This window comes from Lissotriton vulgaris, chromosome 2_1 (assembly GCF_964263255.1).
Source record: "Lissotriton vulgaris chromosome 2_1, aLisVul1.2, whole genome shotgun sequence".
Lineage (NCBI taxonomy): Eukaryota > Metazoa > Chordata > Amphibia > Caudata > Salamandridae > Lissotriton > Lissotriton vulgaris.
In genome coordinates this window covers 1,962,280,486-1,962,302,752 of record NC_141687.1, presented here as the reverse complement: position 1 = coordinate 1,962,302,752, position 22,267 = coordinate 1,962,280,486, and the positions used below count along the sequence as shown (strand labels likewise).

General features: G+C 45.0%; 1 protein-coding gene across 1 annotated transcript in view; it reads left to right on the top strand.

The window, feature by feature from the left end:
• LOC147733565 (aminopeptidase N-like) overlaps positions 1 to 22,267 on the top strand; it is a 268,819-nt gene that overhangs the window by 151,004 nt on the left and 95,548 nt on the right. The window contains exons 13-14 of the mRNA XM_086958151.1: positions 6,911 to 6,966; positions 18,690 to 18,837. Coding sequence (XP_086814277.1) covers positions 6,911 to 6,966; positions 18,690 to 18,837 — 204 coding nt within the window. The remainder of the gene's footprint in view (positions 1 to 6,910; positions 6,967 to 18,689; positions 18,838 to 22,267) is intronic.

The window sequence follows — 22,267 nt, the reverse complement described above, 5'->3', positions numbered from 1 at the left end:
CCTTGACCAGGGGAAGAGGAGTATTCTCCGTTCACCCCGGGTGAACATCATCCCTTGCTCTCCCCCCTGTTTTCCAGCATGTGGATACTCTGACAGGAAGAAGGACTGCTGATCTGCTGCAAGCAAGCACAGCCACTCTGCTGGACTGCTGCCATAAAGGAACTGCTGCCCTGTTGTGCTAACCTGCTGCCTGCTGACCTCTTACTTGGGGAAGACGATTTGGACCTGCAACTTTATCATGAACTCAGGACTCCAGAGTGACTCAAAGAGCTATTCTGCAGACCTCTTGATCTAAGCCACAGGGACATAAAAGACCCCCCAACCAGCTGGGTTATCCAGCTGCAGCTTGTTCCTAACCTCCAAGTGGTCCCCTCAGGTCCTGGACTCTTAGTGTGGCTCATGGGCTCTTTAAGACTAGCTTTTAGGCTTGTCGCAACCGTAAATGGGCATGTTCACACCAAGACCGCGTTGCACCGAAATTCAGAACATATAGCCATCACCATGTCTCTTTGCACAGCAAGATTTGATCACATGTACATGCACCGGACCACTAACATGAAGCACCATGCCGCTCGTTCGTGACAACTAGCCTGCTTTTCGCGGACCACTGCCTGCGATGCTCTCCTTATTCCCCTCAACGCTTTTCAATGCGAACAGGACTCTTGGGACAAAACTAGAGAAGGTAAAATCTGGGACTGTGAATGACCTGCACTCCATCACTGGCAGCATGATTCCACTTTGACATGGTCCAGTGTGACCAGATATCTATGGTTAACACTTTAGAGCTTATTGACAAGCCCATTACACCACCATTGCGTCACTTTTAACATGGGAAAAAGTGATGGAAAGGCGGCACAAGGGGCTTGTAAATAAGTCCCTCTGTGCAATCAGGAACTATTTTACACCTTATTCTTTTAAAATGTATCTAGTGATTATATTTGTATCATTTTTGTCTTGATTTATTTATTAAAATCAGCTCTATTTTCTAACCTGGTGTGGTCATTTTTATTGTGGTGTTTTCACTGTTTGAAGTGTTGTACAAATACTTTACACATCGCCTTTACTTAAGCCTGGCTGCTCTGTGCCGATTTACCAGGGGGGTTCAAACAGGTTAATTTGGAGTTTTCAACCAGTAACCCAATTTCCTACAGACGCACATAGCACATTATTGCATCATTGGCAGGATGGCACCGAGGAAAACACTTCCTGGTTTCCCAGGAAGCATGGAAGGACCTGAAAACAGCCCCATTCTCCATGCTCCTAAGGAATTGTTGCAAAAGGGATGTATTATTATTGAGCTGACAAACTCAGCTTTCCAGTGATAACTCCCTTTTATTGCAAAGTGCCAGGCAATCACAGTGGGATGTGATCGCTGGGAGATTTCACTAGAAACCAGAGATCTTTTGAATGTGGGAGTGGTCTCCTTCGGCAAGGGCCTTAGTGTTCCCACCCCTCTAAAAAAAGTCATTCATTCTGCCCATATTGGGCAGGTGGGGTTGATTGTCATCCAAACTTGCACCCTGAGGGTGGGGGGATCTCCAATCTGTGCCCTCAGGAGCTGAAAGCCCACTTAACACCATGGAAAACAATTAAAAAAGCACAAAGGGGTTACCCACCATGCACAAGGCCAAGCCCCACTCTGAAAAGGGCACAGCAGTCTTTCTGTTCACCATTCAATCAATCAATCAATCAGATACACTTATAAAGCGCGCTACATACCCGTAGGGTCTCAAGGCGCTGGGGGGGGGGGGATGTGCCGCTACTGCTCGAACAGCCAGGTTTTCAGCTTCTTCCTGAAGGAGAGGTGGTCTTGGGTCAGGCGCAGGTCGGACGGGAGGGAGTTCCAGGTCTTGGCGGCCAGGTAGGAGAAGGACCTTCCTCCTGTAGTCGCTCTTCGGATGCGGGGGACGGCGGCGAGGGCGTGGTTGGCTGATCGGAGGTGGCGTTTGGGAGCGTAGAAGTTGACTCGGCTGTTGAGGTAGCTCGGGCCTTGGTCGTGTAGGGCTTTGTGTGCGTGGGTGAGGAGGCGGAAGGTGATTCTTTTGTTGACGGGGAGCCAGTGAAGGTCTCTCAGATGTCCGGAGATGTGGCTGGAACGTGGGATGTCGAGGATGAGTCTGGCTGAGGCGTTTTGGATCCGCTGGAGTCTCTTCTGGAGCTTGACGGTGGTCCCGGCGTAGAGGGCGTTGCCGTAGTCCAGTCGGCTGGTGACGAGGGCCTGGGTGATGGTCTTCCTGGTCTCTGTGGGGATCCACCAGAAGATCTTCCGTAGCATGCGTAGGATGTTGAAGCACGCCGAGGAGACGCTGTTGACTTGCCTGGTCATGGAGAGGGAGGAGTCCAGGGTGAAGCCCAGGTTTCGTGCATGGTCTGTCGGTTTGGGTGCGGTGCCCAGGGCGGGAGGCCACCAGGAGTCGTCCCAGGCGGAGGGTGAGGAGCCCAGGATGAGGACCTCCGTCTTGTCCGAGTTCAGTTTCAGGCGGCTGGTCGTCATCCACTCGGCTACCTCTTTCATCCCTTCGTGCAGGTTGGCTCTGGCGGCGGCGGGGTTGTTGGTCAGGGAGAGGATCAGCTGGGTGTCGTCGACGTAGGAGATTATGCTGAGGTGGTGTTTGCGTACGATGGCCGCGAGGGGGCTCATGTAGACGTTGAAGAGGGTGGGGCTCAGGGATGATCCTTGGGGGACGCCGCAGATGACTTTGGAGGCCTCTGACTTGTACGGTGGTAGGCGGACTCTCTGTGTTCTTCCGTCCAGGAAGGAGATGATCCATTCCAGCGCCTTGTCCTGGATTCCGATGTTGCTGAGGCGCCGTACTAGGGTGCGGTGGCAGACCGTGTCGAATGCCGCGGAGAGGTCTAGGAGGATGAGGGCCGCTGTTTCTCCATTGTCCATCAGGGCTCGGATGTCATCGGTGGCGGCGATGAGGGCGGTCTCGGTGCTGTGTTTGGCTCGGAAGCCGGACTGTGAGGGGTCGAGGGATCCGTTCGTCTCGAGGAAGGCGGCCATCTGCTTGTTGACGGTCTTCTCGATGGCTTTGGCTGGAAACGGGAGAAGCGAGATGGGGCGGTAATTCTTGAGGTCGGTGGGGTCCGCTGTTGGTTTCTTGAGTAGAGCGCTGAGTTCGGCGTGTTTCCAGCTTTCAGGGAAGATGGCGGTGTCGAAGGAGGTGTTGATGATGTCTCGCAGGTGGGGTGCGATGACAGCGTCGGCCTTGTTGAAGACGTGGTGAGGGCAGGGGTCGGTCGGAGCAGAAATCTTTGGAGCAGAAATCTTACTCAACTCCACGGAATAATAGAAAAAAATGAAGGGTTGGGAGTGGCCTGCCATGTGCAGAAAGCTTACTAGACACCAGGGCTAATGTCTCCTCCCATAAAAAAATCAAAGTGTGGGGTGGCCCACAAAGTACAGCTCAATGTCGTCACCCCAAAAAGGGCATAAGTCATTCTTCCCCTGGTGGACAAATTGGGATGTTTACCCTGAATCTGCCCCTTACGGTGGAGGGCAGAAAAGTCTCTTGAAAGCAGGGAAAATAACAAAAGAGGGATGGGTGGCTCATCCTGGGCTCAGGTAATGCCCCGACCCCAAAAGTGTACAATACAGACATATTGCCCCACCTGAGGTGGCTGATAAGGGTGTTTATTCCCAAACTGCCACCCCTAGACAGAAAGTCCACTAGACATCTGAGATTTAAAATTTGAGATAAAGAAAGAGGTGCAAGCATCCCACACTGGCATTGGGCGATACCCCACCACAAAAGGGGAAAACCAGTATTTCTGCCCCCCACATGACATAGAGGAGTTTTGCCTCACATTTTCCAATGGGAGGGGGCAGCAGAAAGGCCACTAGACACCATAGATTTCAAAATGGCTCCAAAAAACATTAGGGTGGGGGTGACCTACTATGGCAATGATCCAAATCTACACCCCAAAAGGGGCAAAAGTGTCTTCATGCTAACCCCGGGATTTTAAATTTGGGCAAAAGAGAAGGGTGCAGGTGTCCTACCCTGTTTGTGGGCCTAATCTTACCAGAAAAAGGACAAACTAGTCTGCCCCCCACCCTGAGGGGTAGAAAGGTTTTTCTTTTACAACTTACTCCGCGAACAGCAGATAGCCCACTATACACCAGTGATTTTAAAATGCCAACTACATAAATAAAAGGATGGAGGCCACCTACCCTCACATCAAGCTATACCCCAATCCCAGATGCGAAATTTCTGTCTCCGCTGGGCAGATTGGAGGTTTGCCCCAATTGGGGAAGTGACATTAATCTGTCTTCCTGAGGAATATTAAAGACCACTAGGCACTACGGATGTTACATTGGGGAAACAAAACAGGTATGGGTTTACCACCCTGGTATTGGACGGAAACCTCATCCCATGTGGGCAAACATCCATTGACCCTAGTTTGATTAATTCCTGTTGCAGGCACTAGGCCCAGCCACACAAGGTGGTTATGGTATATATTGGAAAAAGTTGAGGAATGCTGCATAGTTGGAATTATTTAGGTTCCTGCAAGTTCTGGAGTTTGAAAGTTTACATCACAGAAATGCAAGGGAAATGTGTGATTTTAGACAAAATGTGAGGGTTGCAAGGCATTGTGGGTAAGAAACCCTTATAGGATCCATAAGAGGCACACCACTCTGGAAGACCCCTAGGTGTCTACTTCTCAGAAGTCTCTTGGTTTGGTAAGTATCTGTAGGTGGCAGCCAAGCCTGGGCCCAATTACTGCAGCTACCCAATTGTGCTTGGGGCCTTTTGAGTTGTGGGTGCTAGGCCCATTCACACAAATGGGGTATCTGGGGATGTGTAGAAACATTGGGTGGTAGAAATGTGAAGATGCATGAAGATTCCAGAACCTTCTCCTCACAGACATCTGAGAATTTATTTTAATTATAGCTTATGTTTGAGGTTTGCAAGGGCTATGGGTTATAAAACCTTGTGAGTTCCAGGCAAATCACACCACCCTGTCCTCCCCCAGTGTATAGTTTTCATAAATCACTAGGTATGGTAGACTTCCCTGGCTGCTGGATGAGCTGGGGACCTAATTCGGCAAAACACACAAGGTGATGGACGGAATGTTGCACATTGGCAAAACATTCACCTCCAGTCACAGGTCTGGGTTTCATCCATCGTTATTTTGCTCACCATGCCACCCCAGTTCAGACATCATGGCCATATGCAAATCAGTCTTGACCCTGTGCCTCATGGGAACAGTCCAGCTCGAACTGCCAAGCCATGTCTTCCCTGGACCGGAATCGAGCATCCTAGGACTGGTTTCTGGCTATCAGCCGTCATCAGCCAGGATAGCTTGATTCCAGTGGTGTAGTGAGCACAGGACCCATGTCTGGGCTTACTCTTCCCACATAGGGCGAACAGCAAGACACACAAGGTGATGGACGGAATGTTGCACATTGGCAAAACATTCACCCCAGTCATAGATCTGGGTTTAATCCATTGTTATTTTGCTCACCAGGCCACCCCAGTTCAGACATGGCCATATGCAAATCAGTCTTGAACCTGTGCCTCATGGGAACAGTTGTGCCCGAACTGCCAAGCCATGTCTTCCCTGGACCGGAATCAAGCATCCTGGGACCGGTTTCTGGCTATCAGCCGTCAACAGCCAGGATAGCTTGACTCCAGTGGTGTAGTGAGCACGGGACCCACGTCTGGACATACCCTTCCCACATAGGGCGAACAGCAAAACACAAAAGGTGATGGACGGGAAGTTTGCACATTGGCCAAAAATTCACCCCCAGTCACAGATCTGGGTTTAATCCATCGTTATTTTTCTCACCACGCCACCCCAGTTCAGACATGGCCATATGCAAATCATTTTTGACCCTGTGCCTCATGGGAACAGCCCAGCCAGAATTGGTTGGGCTGTCTTCCTTGGACCGGAATCAAGCATCCTAGGACTGGTTTCTGGCTGTCAACCGTCATCAGCCAAGATAGCTTGACTCCAGTGGCGTAGTGAGCACGGGATCCAAGTCTGGGCATACCCGTCCCACATAGGGCGAAACACACAAGGTGATGGATGGAAAGTTACACATTGGCAAAACATTCACCCCCAGTCACAGATCTGGATTTAATCAGGAAAAAATTACTAACTTCACAGCCTTGATTACAAGATGGTCAGTATATTCCAATGCACGTGTGAACCCCTATGTATGTATGGGATAGAATTACAATTTGGTAGGTATTTAATGATTCCAATAATTATCAGATGCGTTACATACCTCAACCTTCATTAAATTACGGCATGCCAAATCTGCCAAAATTTAATGGGGGAAAGCATACAGTATTTACAGTTTTATGTGGATTTTGGCACAAGTAAACGCCAAACTCTGAATAGTGGTCCCCACTAACTCATAACCGGTTTGATTTATCATAGCCGATAAATAATGTAGACCATGGTATTGTTATTTCTCAAGAGCGATAAATAGCAACTAAACTTGTAATCCCGGCCGTAGAAAAAGCAAAAATGGTGATAAAGGTTTTTGGGATACTGCTCTGCTTGTTCCCGAAAGTCGAGAAATTGTTAATTCCAGCACAGCAAACCTTTCTGTGATGCACTTTTTAGAGAAAAATCCATGTGATTTCTTGCACAGCACTTTTTTCCCATTTTCCCCACAAAGACCAAGATTTATCTGTAGCTTGCTGAATTTCTTGCTTCTCTGTGGGGGAATCTACAAACCCTTTGTACCTTTAGGTTGCTAAAGATGTTGGAAAAAAGGAAAAAAAATTGGCATGCATATGTTTTGAGGCAAAAAGTTATGAAGCTATCCCTAACATTCATAAAAGAATTTACCACAGGGGGCATTCAAGAGAATAAAGGAGGACCATAATTGGTAAAGTCTGCTTTCATTTCATAATTGTTTGTTACCTCATTGTTACATATTTGTGTTTTGAAGGTTATTCCAGTTATCAACCGGGCACAAATCATTGATGACGCTTTCAACTTAGCAAGGTGAGATACCTGTTCTTATCAATCAATGAATCAACTTTCTTTATTCAGTTTTTGATTAAATCATAAAAGATAGAACAGTTTTGTGACAATAAAACTCAGCATCAATAAATATCATTACAAACAATTATTTTCTGTTAAATATGAAGTTATATAAATAAATATAAATCCACGGTTCATAATAGCAGTTCCTCAGTTTAATAACGCCAGCTAAAAAACATGCCACATGGAAAGAGGTGCGCTGATTTAAAAGCATTTGTAATTGCAACAAGGTGGGCTCGACTGTTCCTCTAACAATGGAATCATCCATTTTTTTCGCAGATTCAAATAAAAAACACAAAACATTTCAAAGTGCTTAATATCCTGTTTTGAAAACAGATCACAATTACATGTTTCCATATGGCCGAGATACCCGCCACCCCCTCTCAACACAATCCCCAAGGATGGGAAACCGGAAACAGTTCTGAACTTTTGGAAGACGGGAGGGAGTGACCCTCCCGGCCGTATTTATTAAAATATGAAACAAAATTAAAACATTAAAATAACAGTTCCATATTATGTACAATTTCATTACCACATTGCGATGTTTGGCTAACCTTAACATATTCTCTAATACAAAGGTTCTCCTAGCCGAACTAACATCCTACAAAAACATCTAACTTGAAATTTTGAAATTGTACATCCTAACGTTTAAGGGCCAACGGCAAGGTCGTAACCGGTGTCAAGATCCCTAACCAGAAATATCCCCCTCACTTGTGAGGGGCGACCGCACAGAGGTGTACCTCGAGTGCAACTACCAATTTCCCTTGACTTGACGGGGGCCCCAATAAACTCGACGCCACTTAAAGGTCGTCCGAGGACTCGTGTGAGGAATCTAGAAGGTAGCGTAGACCCCCCCCCCAAACCCCACACATCTTACCACATCTGCCGTCGCAGATGTCTTGGCCCCGGGAAATTCTCCGGGAGGGGGCTGTAGCCCCCCCTACCCAGGAAGGGGCCTTGACCGCCTTTCCTTTCCTTTCGGCGTCCCATCCTTAGAAGGGACCGCCTTCCCCGTTGAGGGGCCAATGGCCACCTCCTTCGAGCGCTCCCATCCGTAATGGGTGACGCCCACTCATAGGGATCTTCCAATTAGTGCTCACCGATCATGACCTTACCGCCCGACCAAAATAAATACGACAGTTCTAAGCTAAATGAATTCTAAACTAAATGACTAAATTACTTAAAAGACAGTTAAAAGCAACAATTTTATTAAAACATGCTACTGATCAACACTAGAGCAAGATCACTTTATTTGCAAAACATACCACAAATTGACCATTTCTTTATTGCATATTCAAGGTTATCACGATAATAATTCGACCTGTAAATAAAAGAGTTACCACATCAAACTTTATTCAAAACAACTCGCTGTCTTCAGGGGCTGGTGGGTGGGTCAAAATTGGCTCTTCGTTTCGTCTCGAGCTCACGTGCAGCGAGGTGGTGCAGCTTCAGAGCACAGAAACAAGAGGATGCTTCCTTGGCTTGTTGCTCCTTTTATCCGTCTTCAGGGCGGGCGTAAACCCGCCCCGGCCTGCCCCGAGGGCGTGGGCCGGCCGCGTCAGTGTCTAGGCCAGCCCACTTCAGGGCGGGAAAAAGCGCGCCCGGCTACGCCGCTTCGGGCATACCAGCCGAGGCTCGCCTCCCGCCCAAGATGGCTTCCCGGGGGGATCGTGGTACTCGGCCATACGTTCGGGGGGACCGAATGGTCGCCCCTTTCCATATGGCCGAGATACCCGCCACCCCCTCTCAACACAATCCCCAAGGATGGGAAACCGGAAACAGTTCTGAACTTTTGGAAGACGGAGGGAGTGACCCTCCCGGCCGTATTTATTAAAATATGAAACAAAATGAAAACATTAAAATAACAGTTCCATATTATGTACAATTTCATTACCACATTGCGATGTTTGGCTAACCTTAACATATTCTCTAATACAAAGGTTCTCCTAGCCGAACTAACATCCTACAAAAACATCTAACTTGAAATTTTGAAATTGTACATCCTAACGTTTAAGGGCCAACGGCAAGGTCGTAACCGGTGTCAAGATCCCTAACCAGAAATATCCCCCTCACTTGTGAGGGGCGACCGCACAGAGGTGTACCTCGAGTGCAACTACCAATTTCCCTTGACTTGACGGGGGCCCCAATAAACTCGACGCCACTTAAAGGTCGTCCGAGGACTCGTGTGAGGAATCTAGAAGGTAGCGTAGACCCCCCCCCCAAACCCCACACATCTTACCACATCTGCCGTCGCAGATGTCTTGGCCCCGGGAAATTCTCCGGGAGGGGGCTGTAGCCCCCCCTACCCAGGAAGGGGCCTTGACCGCCTTTCCTTTCCTTTCGGCGTCCCATCCTTAGAAGGGACCGCCTTCCCCGTTGAGGGGCCAATGGCCACCTCCTTCGAGCGCTCCCATCCGTAATGGGTGACGCCCACTCATAGGGATCTTCCAATTAGTGCTCACCGATCATGACCTTACCGCCACAGGCCGGATAGTTGACCGGCTATCCGGACCCCCCACAACACTCCTACCTAAAGGTCATGACTTAAAGTCTTTAGCCAAGCTATACAGTCTCCTATGAGTAACTCGTTCCCCACCCGGGACAAATGAACACCATCCCCCAAATACATACTGTCACCAGCAATACAACCATGCGAAATAGAATGCAGTGTCTTGGAACGGAATAATCTACTCACTTTGTTATTAATTTTCCTTACTGAATGGTTTAAAGCAGAAACAGAAACAGCCCCCTGCCATACTTTTCGCGGGATCATATGGGACCATGCAATCGTGCACCCTGGAACTCTCCTCGCCAACCAACTTACAGTGGAAAGCATCGCCTCAAGAAGAAGTCGTCTACCAGTGGTGACCAAATCATTGCCCCCAAGATGTACTATGACTATAGACGGCGGTGACCTCGTCCGCCCTAGTAAACCCTCAAAAAATGATTGAAACTGGTCAATACAGAGTCCGCCCTTTCCGTAGAAGGACACACTGTACCCGTATTCCCCAGCCACGTGATTCATGTCACCTGCTTTGAATACGTCCGCTAATTTTATAGAACAATGGTTCGGAGTAGGCCTTATGTGGTCCTTAAAGGAAAACAGGGTAACAGCGAGTATTAATTTTATCAGGACGGTGCAGCAGGCGGGGGGTCAGAGTACCTCTTCCTAGAGCTGCTAGGAAGAGGTACTCTGACCCCCCGCCTGCTGCACCGTCCTGATAAAATTAATTTTCAGGCTTCTACAAAAGCGACGAATGCGCTGTGTCAAAAAAACCCCGATTAATTACTTTCAGACAATTTTTCCTACCATAGCGGCGAACGCGCCTTGGCAGCGATTTTGATTATGTATTAAAACCCAATTTTCATAATTTCCACGCACTGGAAGAAACAGCTACCACCAGAATCCCCAAGTAGAGCTTGGAATCTAACTTAATTTAATATTCCTTGAAAAGCTGCGACATGCGCCCAGCTGCTCTGCACAAGTGACCATCCTTGCCCTTTCCCTTGGCAAGTTTCAGGAGGCTCAACTGTCCTGATGAAGATCTAAAATAATATAGATCGAAACGCCGTCGACCTACCCAAGGAATTTCACGTGTATCATTGTAGATAATTGTTGTGTGTGTTTATCCTTGTTGTGTGTGACAGTTCGTTCACTTTGCTCACTTATGTCACGTCCTGCACCGTACTACTCACCTGAGCACCTGAAATACAGTGTATATATATTTTTTAATATCTTGTGTTTTGATATAAGAAAAGAGTAAAAAGTAGAAATAAATAACTCATTTTTCCTACTACCAATGCTCCCTAGCGATTTATTAAATACTCGCTGTTACCCTGTTTTCCTTTAAGGACCACATAAGGCCTACTCCGAACCATTGTTCTATAAAATTATCTTTCCACCCCAGGTTCAACTGCATGGGGCTCCCTTGTATATAACAAACATTGAATACGTCCGCGGCTCGCCTCACGTATGAGTGGCCCACGACCCACACCTCCTTTTTCACAGCCGGTGAAGTATGACCGCTGGCCCGGTGTTGGGTCGACTGCATAGTCCGCCCCGCCTCGTAAGCTTGCGCAACTGAAACCAAACAAAAACAAGAAGCGTGAGTACATCGTTACAGCTTCACAACATGTGCAACCGCACATACCTCTTATAACAATTGGAGGACCAACGCCCCACACGTTTAATTTGTTCAACATTCAGACCCCTGGCCGTAGCCTCTGTAGCGGCCCCTATCCGAAAGGAATGGGTCCCAAACTCGATCGGGTTCAAGCCAGCAGCCGTAATCGACATCGCAAGCACCCGCTGAAACTGAAACCTCGTCAGTGGGGTGGCGTCAGCGTGTCTCAACAATGTCCCCCCCCATGATGCCACCCTCTGTGCTAAATACTCCTCTACACAGCTCACCGGGCACATGGATGACCCGGGGATCCTTCGTATCATTATGCAGTCCCCCATTGAACCCTGATCGGTTTTGGACTTGACAAATGAGATAGTCATTGTCTCCCCCCTGATTCGGACATGCTCTCGGCACAGTCCCCCCCTGGTATCCAGCTTGTTCCTTGCCACTAATTCGCTTACTCGCATAGCCCCATAGAATGCTAGCACAAAAGCGGCTCGGAATAACACTGCTTCATACTGGGATGAACATGTTGCAGGAAGTACAGATAACAACAAAGCCAGCCTATCTAGACCTATCGGGCGCCTATCATCTACTCTGCGACCCTCAAGGCGTTGCCACCCACGTAGCGCTTTTTGCACAACGAAAGACGCTGTCGGGTCCTGGATCCCATGAGCCCTAGCCACGAAGGAAATGGCGGCCCGATGCCTCTGGGCCGTAGCCACTGATTTGCCTGCATGACGTAAAGATAGCAGGAATTTCACTACCAACTCCTCCTGGCCCCAAAGCTCCCCCCTAGCTGCCCCCAAAAAGGCCCAATAGGAACGGAACGTTCTTCATACGCCTTCCTTGTCCTGGGTGCTAAACTCTCTCCCACGAGGTTCTGTAGTTCGGGGCACCGAGAGACCAGAGAGCTTCGGGAAAGGGTGCTGCCACCGGGTCCGCTGCGGGCAGAAAACCCCAGAAGGCCTGCATACGAGAAAGCGCATCAGCCGCCTGGTTCATCACCCCCGGGACATGTCTTGCCTTAAATACTACATTCAACTGCATACATAATAACACGATTTCTTTGAGTAATCTCAGGATCCACTTGCAGCGTGCTGCCTGGCTATTGATACACTCAACAACGGTCATGTTATCAGACCAGAATACCACAGAGTGATCTCTGAACCCCTCTGGCCAAGTTCTCAGGGCCACCAGAATGGGAAAAAGTTCAAGGAAAGCAATGTTACTTGTCAGATCACTCTCATGCCACCATGACGGCCATTTTTGTGCTGACCACTGAGTGCCGAAGATGGCGCCAAAACCAATGCTCCCTGCTGAATCCGTCCACAGCCCCAGCTCCTCGGAGGACACGGCCGGTTTGTTCCAGACAATTCGGCCATTGAAATCCGCCAGAAATGCCAACCAAATGCGCATGTCCTGGCGAACCTCTGCCGAGAGCCGTGTGCGATGATGACCCTCCTTCAGGCCGACCATGGCTTGAGCGATCGAGCGAGAAAAGGGGCGGGCCATCGGTATAACTCTTAGGGCAAAATTCAACTGCCCCACCAATTGCTGTAATTGATGTAGCCTAACCTTAGGCTCACTTAAACACATTTGCAGGGATGCCCTGAATTTTAACACTTTGTCCCCTGGTAAACGAAAACAACCTTCCTCGGAATCCAGCTCGATCCCCAGAAACTCGAGGCAAGTCGAGGGACCCACAGTCTTACCTGGTGCCAATGGCACGCAAAATTGATTCATCAGACCACAAAATGCAGTCAAAGCCTGTCCACACTCGGGATCCCCGGCTGCCCCCAGAAACAAAAAATCATCGAGATAATGCATCACATTTTGAAACCCCGTTTTCCTCGTGAAGACCCATTGCAGGAAGCAACTGAACTTTTCAAAATAGGCACAAGATATAGAGCATCCCATCGGCATACACCTATCCATGTAATAATGACCCTGAAACATGAAACCAAGGAGACGCTGATCGTCTGGATGTACCGGGAGCAACCGGAACGCTGACTCGATATCAGATTTTGCCATCAGCGCACCGGGCCCCAGGCGATTCAAAATGGCTACGGCCTCATCGAAGGATGCGTACCGCACCGAACACACTTCCGGGTCTATCGCATCGTTCACTGAAAGACCACGTGGGGCTGATAAATTATGTATCAGCCGAAACTCACCCGGGTCCTTCTTGGGGACCACCCCTAAAGGGGAACAAACAAAGTCAGCAACTGGTGGCACATTAAATGGACCGGCGACTCGACCTCGAGCCACCTCCTTCCTGATCTTTTCCTGTACCACGGTCGTATGCTGTAAGACCGATATCTGATTTTTACATCGTGGCAAACCCTGAAACTCTCCCACTGGGATGTGGAAACCATATGAAAATCCGTTGCGCAACACCCCAGCGGAAGCGTGATCCGGGTATTCGCTGAGCCAGGGAATCATTGCCATGGTATCAATCGGGGTAGGTAAAGGCGCCCCTCGGACTATGTCAGACCTGTTTGGCGCCTCCTCTACCCCCGTTATCAACCGTTTTGGCTCTGCACATGGACTCAGGATGGGAAGATTGCCCACACCCCCCACATTCGTGCCTAAATTTGCATGACCCCTGAGGCCTAGTACATTTCCCCCTGTTAAAGTTCCAACAAACTCCCCTTTTATTTGCGTTGCCGGCTGGCCTCGAGTGATTGTCGTTACTTGTACCCGATCGAAAGGGCGTCCCCGCATATTGGCGGGAGGATTCACCCACGTTACTTCCTATCAATGGCACCTTCAACATACCGGAGTCCTCCATTTTGGACCAAGACACAGAATCATAACAATCCCAAGTTAAGTTTTTATCATGCTCTTTCGCTTTCCTGAAAACATTGTCGTAACAAAACCAATGATTGCCCTCGTGAGATACGGAGTAGCCCATGATCCGTGACTGATAAATCGGCAATTCGGGCAGCAATTCGGGCCTACGTTCACCCAAGATGGATGTAAAAACCCCCCATGCCTTGCCCCAATTACCAATGTTTTCATTTACCTTAAAGGCGGCCATCTTTGCGCGCCAAACACTTGGATGCATGAGCTCTTTCTGGCTCTTAACATGCTCCATTTCATAATGATCGGTAAGCAACGAGAAGATGTTTATATATTCCCCTGCCCATATCTTCTCTTTAATCGCCAGAGGGACATGTTGACCCAATTTTTCCCGCCGAGAGGGTGCTGATTCATCCCTCGCAATCGGCAATGGCCGCTTACCTGAACCGGAAGCAGTCTCTGCGACTGGAACTGATGGCGATGGTGCCGTCGTTGCTTCCCTTGTTTCGCGTAGCTGCCTCATCAACACCTGCGCGTCGTCAGCCGTGGCGCCCTTGCTACCTTTTCCCAACCACGCTGCTAATTGAGCTGCCAGCTCGGGCGGCATATCCTCCCCGGACACAGGGGTAACCACTACGGGAATTGGATTCCCTTCCTCCGGCACAGGAGTGGGTGCTTCGAGTGGGGTACAGGGAACTGGGTTGTCTCCCCCAACTGCTCCCCTTCTGGGCCTCTTGCCTTTTCCTCCTGGGGCTGCTCCTGCCAGAGGACGTTTTGGCCCCCCTTCCTCGTCTTTCTCCGCCATTCGCTTCTTTAAGTCGGTCACCTCCTTCATGAGAACACGCAGCATCTGGTCGGTAGTCATTCGCTTTCCCACCTTCTTAGGCATTCTCACGATAGAGTATCTGAAAAACAAACAGAAAGATTACAACGCTCAAAATTGGCTCTTCGTTTCGTCTCGAGCTCACGTGCAGCGAGGTGGTGCAGCTTCAGAGCACAGAAACAAGAGGATGCTTCCTTGGCTTGTTGCTCCTTTTATCCGTCTTCAGGGCGGGCGTAAACCCGCCCCGGCCTGCCCCGAGGGCGTGGCCCGGCCGCGTCAGTGTCTAGGCCAGCCCACTTCAGGGCGGGAAAAAGCGCGCCCCGGCTACGCCGCTTCGGGCATACCAGCCGAGGCTCGCCTCCCGCCCAAGATGGCTTCCCGGGGGGATCGTGGTACTCGGCCATACGTTCGGGGGGACCGAATGGTCGCCCCTTTCCATAAAGAATCCTTATACCAAACTTTAGGGACAGGCAACAAGTGGTGTATCATATTAAGTCTAAACCTGGTAAATATAAAACAATGATAAGAAGACAGTCCTAGTTTCAAATAAGGTTCGAGAGTTGGTGAGGTCAACAACAAATTGTGAGATTTAACAGATGGTTTAGCCAACTACGTACTTTACTTTATGGACTTAAATAAATTCATAATAGCTTTCTTTGTCCTAAGCAAGTTTGCTTTCACCAGCTTATCTGGTTATTAAGAATTCCCAGTCACCCCAATTCAGCAAAAGAGAGACAGGAATTCTATTAGATCCATTCAAAGCACAACTGCCACTTATTATCAATTGGTTTAACTTAGAATCTGGTTTTAGCCAAACCGAGATCCACTGTAGCAAGGGACGCCTTTTCACAATATCGCTAAGGAAACGAACACCCAATTCTTCATGAAATACAACAGAGGCTGAACAGTTCGGCAGAACTACCTGTTTCTAAAAAAATGTGGTTTTCCACGGTTTGAAGCAAAGGAATATCAGCTTATCACCAAATACCACATCCATAGGTAGAAATAGAGACATGTTATGCCTCGTAAATCCTTCAAATGGCTGCTGAAGGTCTATTGACAAGTCTCGTAACATAATCAAAAATAGAAGAAACGGATTTCATAGAAATCATTGATCTAGAAGATAAAAGAGAAGACCAGGTTCAAGCAGAGTGAAAATACAATCCTAAATAAGGATATGAGTAAACCTTACTAATAACATTGTAATTCACCTTAAAAAACAGAGATTTGGTTAATCTAGGGCCAAACACCATTACATGGGATTTCTTAAAATGTGCTCTTATATTCAATGAATCCATAAAAGCCACACATAATTTTAATAAATGTTGAACATCTACTGCTGCTATGGCTATTAAAACTGTATTTTCTGCTGCATACAATAGCACAGGAACCAGATGTCGTCCAATTTAGGGAACATCATGACCATTCTTCATAAGAACACTTTCTTGTTGATTAATACAGGGGGTAAAAAGAAAAAAGCAAGAATGCACCCCTGCCAGGCACCTCTTTTTAGCTTCAACGAAGCAGAGCACTCACGTCTCTCACCATATCTCACTTAAGCCAGTAAACTCTGATGAAGATTTCACAAAAGTGTACAATATACAACTCAACACCTAGAACGATCATTCTGCTCCACAGTTTGTCTCCATTGACTCTGTCAAATGCAGAACTAAGGTCTATAAAGGCAATATGCAAGGATCCCTTCTTGACCATGGTATATTTGTCATTGATTTAATAAAGATTTAAATACTGATTAATCGCCCCTAGGCCAGACCTAAAACCATACTGAATGTTGGGAAAATCTTGACTTTAGGAGCCCACACAGTCTATTCAAAACGATGCACCCCAATACCTTGACTGTAGAGCCAATCAGAGAGATTAGCCTATAACAATAAGGATCAGCCTTATCTCCCTTTTTAAAAACAGGTACTATCAAAGATTGCGATCACGAATTGGGGAGACCATGTAATACTGCAGAATTAATCATTCTTATCTATACCTATTCTATCCTGCAGCTATGCAAACATTTAAGTGAGTGCATTAAATACTTTTTAATATACCCAGTACACTTGGCATCATGTGAATATATTACTCAGAAAATATACGATGAGCATCTTTTCTTTGGATAAGTGGTGCAGCAGTTATGTTTTATTCACACCAACTTCCCATCACTTTATACCAACATTGACTAGTGCTTTTGCTTTGAGGTAATTGGATTCCAACCCTGTACTACTGGTGACTCTACCTACCACCCCTTTATGTTCCCTTCATTTGTCTCGCTTTATGCGCTACTGCATGCCACTGAATGCAACCAGTGAAGATGAAGGCTGAAATAGCAAGCACAATGTCCTGTCTTTACCACTGGAACATAATGTGTTAATTGACAATACTAGCACAGAACTCATAGTAACAAAATTCTGTTTTAGAATGGCATTATAAATTCGGTGGGACTAAAGACAATACTGGACAACAGTATACAGGTAGTAGACATAGCACTCCATATAATCAAATACATTAGGACAAATGTAACTCTCATGTAACCTTTGTAAAATTTCACATTAACTTGCACAACTAACAACAAAAAGCAAAGATAGGAATGCCTAAACTACTTAATATGGCTACAGATCCATACATTCTTATCTAGCTAGTCATTAGAATATAGCAAGACATACTCTGGCTGTGTCAGCTAATCTGTTGTAACAAACACTCCAGAAATTGCATTAATGCAATGTTGCTTTCTGCTCAAAGACTTGGAAAAACTTTGTTGAACTATTATTTCTGCAAGTTTTCTGCATTTACTTGTGCATGATTATCGTCAGCAAAAACTGTGGATAAATGAGCAAATGTTTCTGATGCATCATTACCACATGTGTTAATAGAATATGAACACATTACTTTTAATCAAACACTTGCTAAATGTGTGGAAATCTGATTAACACATATTGTACTCCTTTTATGGGCTCTTTAAATAAATGTCATAGCGTGTTAAGAAAATAAATAAGTTTACCATATTTCACTTTTACCTTTGTCATTGTTTTATAATTCTCCCTTCTTCCTGAAGGGTCAGAGATGAGTTAGTAGAGAACTAAATTTGTCCCATGGCAGTTTTCCTTCCTTATGGTGGTGAGATGTGGATGCTAAAGATTTATTTTGTAACCATGAGGGCAGAACTCCTTACCCCTCTCCCCCTTTCATCTTTACTTTAAAACATACCTAAGAGGATCATGCAAATAGCTCAGTTTGGCCAATGCAGTGAAAGGTTTGCATATGTAATCAAATTTCTCCAGTAAGAGAACTCTTACACTGTCACTGAATTCAGGCAATTAATAAAGTCGACTCATTGCACATCTGTAGCCATTAGTAATATTAAAGTTCAATTGGGAACTGGATGGCAAATAAAGCAGAAGTGTGTGTCTGTGGTAGCCTCGCCATTGATGACATATTTTTCTACTGTCTTTAAAAGGTAGTTTGACGAATAAGGGAATAACGTCTTGAAATGTTTTTCCCTGACCATTACTACATGTTCCAAGCAGCACAAGGCTGTCAGAGACAACTCTAGAAATTACTAGAAGGTGAAATGGCAGTCCTACACACTATGAGGCATTACTGTTGTACCTCAAAGTAACATCTGGAGATGTTTATAGTGGTAGTGATGGAATAAATGTCTAGCACCTCCCCTGCTGAGCTGCACCCCATAATGTATTTGAAATAACTCAATAGAGGTTGTTCTATGCTTTACTAAATAAGACATCAGAGAGGTTGATATAATTTGTTGAACTTTAAAATGTTTTGAAATAAAACTTACTTTGGATAAGCAGAACAAATTGCAGGGAGATAATTCCTTTGATAAGCAGGTCCTTTTCCTGGGATAATTCATCCAGTTGAAAGGGTTTTAATGTAAAAGAGTAAATATTGCATCACTTGTCTTTTAGAGCTGACTACTTCAGAACAACCTCTGCATTGGAGACCACCAAGTATCTCATCAAGGAAACCGAGTACATGCCATGGCAGGTGGCCCTTAGAAGCTTGAATTACTTCACCATAATGTTTGACAGGAGCAGCGTTTATGGACCCATGAAGGTAGATTAATGTGTATAAAAATGATCCTGATCTTGAGGAATGATCGAAAGTGATCCAATTTGATCCCAGGCTATTTTTAGTTGGTTGGCATTTGCAGGTAAGAACATTTGGTTTAAAAATTGATGGCTCAAAATAGGATCTTAGAGGATGATTTAGAGTTTCAAGGAAAGGGTATCCAGTTGCAAGAAAAGCGAAACGTACTCTTTGCCAAACTCAAGGTCTGACTTCCTGATTTAAAGGTGGGTGGACGCCAAATATTACGAAGAGGAAACCTGAACCGGCTCCATTTCTGATATACTCCTTTGACGGCCTGACAGATTAGGGGTAATTTAACATATACCACAGTCTGCCCGATTTAAATTAGATGACATTATGTTTTTTATCTGTCTTTCACTGACAGGAAAACCTTGGTTTTGCAGGACAGAAAAAAAAATAAACATCACTACCATGGTGCATGGGCCACTGGTTTCTCATTTTTCATTAACAAATTCCCACTTTGAGAGCACCCATCATGTTTGCCAAAAGGGCCCGTAAAACTTAAAGCATGTATAGGAACTGTCATGACTGTGATTCCTGCTTGTGTTCAGAGATTTCCACAGGGCAGTCGGTCATCTCTCAATTTAGTGGATGGCATGTCTGTCAGAGCATAATATTTTACTCCATTGCCCTTACTGGCAAGGAACCATCTGCCAAATACTAAATCATTGAAAAACATCCTATAGCAATACTTAAATGGATAGGCAAATACTTAGGCGGCATATATTATATTATATTATGTTATATTGTCTTATAATATATTATATTATAATATATTATATTATATTAAATTATATGAGATTATTTCATCCCTGTATAAATGGAAGGCTCTAATTTCTTTATAATCAGTGACTTGTGATGCACGCAGTCACAGGTTATATAGAAAAGCATCACAATTCAACGTTTGTAAGTTATAATGGTCTAGTTCTGGTGTCACTATGCCTGCTGCCAGCAGTCAAGGTAAAAGGCAGGTCAGGTCACAGAACATAATTGAACCAGCTGTTAAAAGAAGCAAAAGAATGTTGCTTTTCTTTCTTCTGCTCCATTCTAACAGATTACAATGACAAGCAGAAGCAGATGGAGTATGTTTATTTTTTGCACTCCTTACAGTAGAGTTATAATTTGTCTTCATGTTTCTGCACATTCTGAGATAATGCAGCTTTTATTTAAAAAAAAACTGGCTTGTATTGAACTATTTCTAATATTTGTTTGCAATAATATCTAGCAGATTTTTGATGTGTTTGCTTTTGCCATAGAGGTTTAATTTTTATTCTTGTTATTTGCAAATATTTTAGCTTTTTCATATAAAAGAGCTACGCACCAAGGTTTTAAGTAGTTTGTGAGAAGGGTGATGGTGTGATCATGTAATACATGGGATAAAGCACACCCTGGTGTACATGATAAAGATATTGCAAGTCACCTCAGAGTTCCATAACCGTATAAAGGAACTCATCCTCCCAACTCATTCCTTGATATGGTTATGGAACTTCTCTGTGACTTGCAATGTTATTATAATGTATGGCAGGGGGTACTTTATCTATATTATATTATATTATATTATATTATATCATATCATATTATATTATATGATATTATATTATATCCACTATTGTACTGCTCGTGTAGTAATTGTGCATTGGTGTTGTCAAGCCTTATTTACCAACAGGATCCTAAACTTTGTCCAAACATTCTATTTCTAATTAAGAAGATGTCTTTCTTTAGAGCAAAGGTTTGCAGCTCCCGTTTTAATTTCAAATAATTATACTACTCCTGTGTTATTGAAATTTTGATTCAACCTTTGTCATCATCTCCGTTCATAAAAGTTATAGAACATTTTATATATTTTTTTATTGTGTTATATATGAACCAAAACAGGTTTAATACATAACTATTTCTACAATCTTAATTAAATGTTTGTATTGATCTGTTTTTATCATTTACATAACACATCTAGGAACGTATTAAAAAAATAATAAAATAACTGTATCAGGCATTCCTTCTCATTCACACCTAACTAATAAATTCTGGGGAGGGGAAGGTCGCATTGCTTCATGATGTATATCTCCTCTCACTGCGACTTAATCATTAGCTAGGTGTGAATGAGCAGGAATGCATGGACTAGCGTGCTTTAAGTCTTTTAAATAATATATTTCTATAGATTGGCTGCGTAATTTGATAAAACCACAAATATACATTAAATTTAAATATATTCGTAGAAATATTTATGGTTAAAATCTGATGTAAGTATTTATATAATGCACAATAAAAAGCAAATATACAAGTCGTTTTCTACCTTATATGCACTGAGGTAATGATAAAGATTGATTTAAAAACTGAATACCACTGATCAGTATTTGATATGTGATATGTTATATGCCCAGATACAGCCTAGATTTAAAGGCCTCTCGAATTAAGATGAGCTCCTGTTCTAAATATAAAGTGCAATTTGTTTAATTCCAACTATGCAAGCGTAGGCACTTAGCATTAATTGCATGTCATGAATGATATAATCTATTTAAAATTTGTTTTCTATTTCTAAAGTGCATTGGTACATTCCCTCGCTATAAGTTTGCATTCTTTATTGAATGCCATTGGTGTCTTAATGTTGTTAAACCTCTTGTTATGTTTGGAGAATATGATCAAATTATCCCATGGCTTACTTTAAAATCTGATAGAAACTATGAAATGTACACCATTTTATAATTAGTGTAACAGTTTGCAAAACCTTTTGCACTTATTCATTTTCCTTAAGATATGGAACAAGTACCAAATTTCTTGTGTTTGCTAATTTGCGTTGTACTTTAAGAATCTCAGTATTATTTCTATTAGGAATTTTGCAAAGGGTTAAAAATCACCCATAGTATGGTATAAAATGCAAATAAGGATTTAGGGGTTTATTTACAAGCCCATCACACAGGCGGCGCAGTGTGCCTGCCCATATTTACAAGGACACATAAAGCCACCCTGCATGTGTTTTCATGGCCTTGTAAATATGGCCCCCTTTCACGCATTACTCTGTGTGAAAGTGGGCTCCATGGGTGTTGCTGTTTGAGTTCCCACACAGCAGCCATAAAACTGATGCATTCCCATATTTACAAGTTTTCGTAATCCTGAGAATACGTCAGATTCCTACTCCTCCCCAGGGCAGACGTAAGGGAGGTGCAACCAGGAGCAACTTCTATATTGTTCCTTTTTCTATGTGCTTTGCATTTTGCACTTCATGTGATTGTTTTTGTACAAGAAGTAACCCCTTCCTGCAAAAAATAACACCACTTCTACAAAGCAGATACCACTGCACCATGGTGCAAGGGTGCCTACATGGGTGCATGGAAGCCTATTATGCAGGGCAGATCAGCAAGATATCCCTGCAGCGCTGCCCTGCGCCAAAATCTCG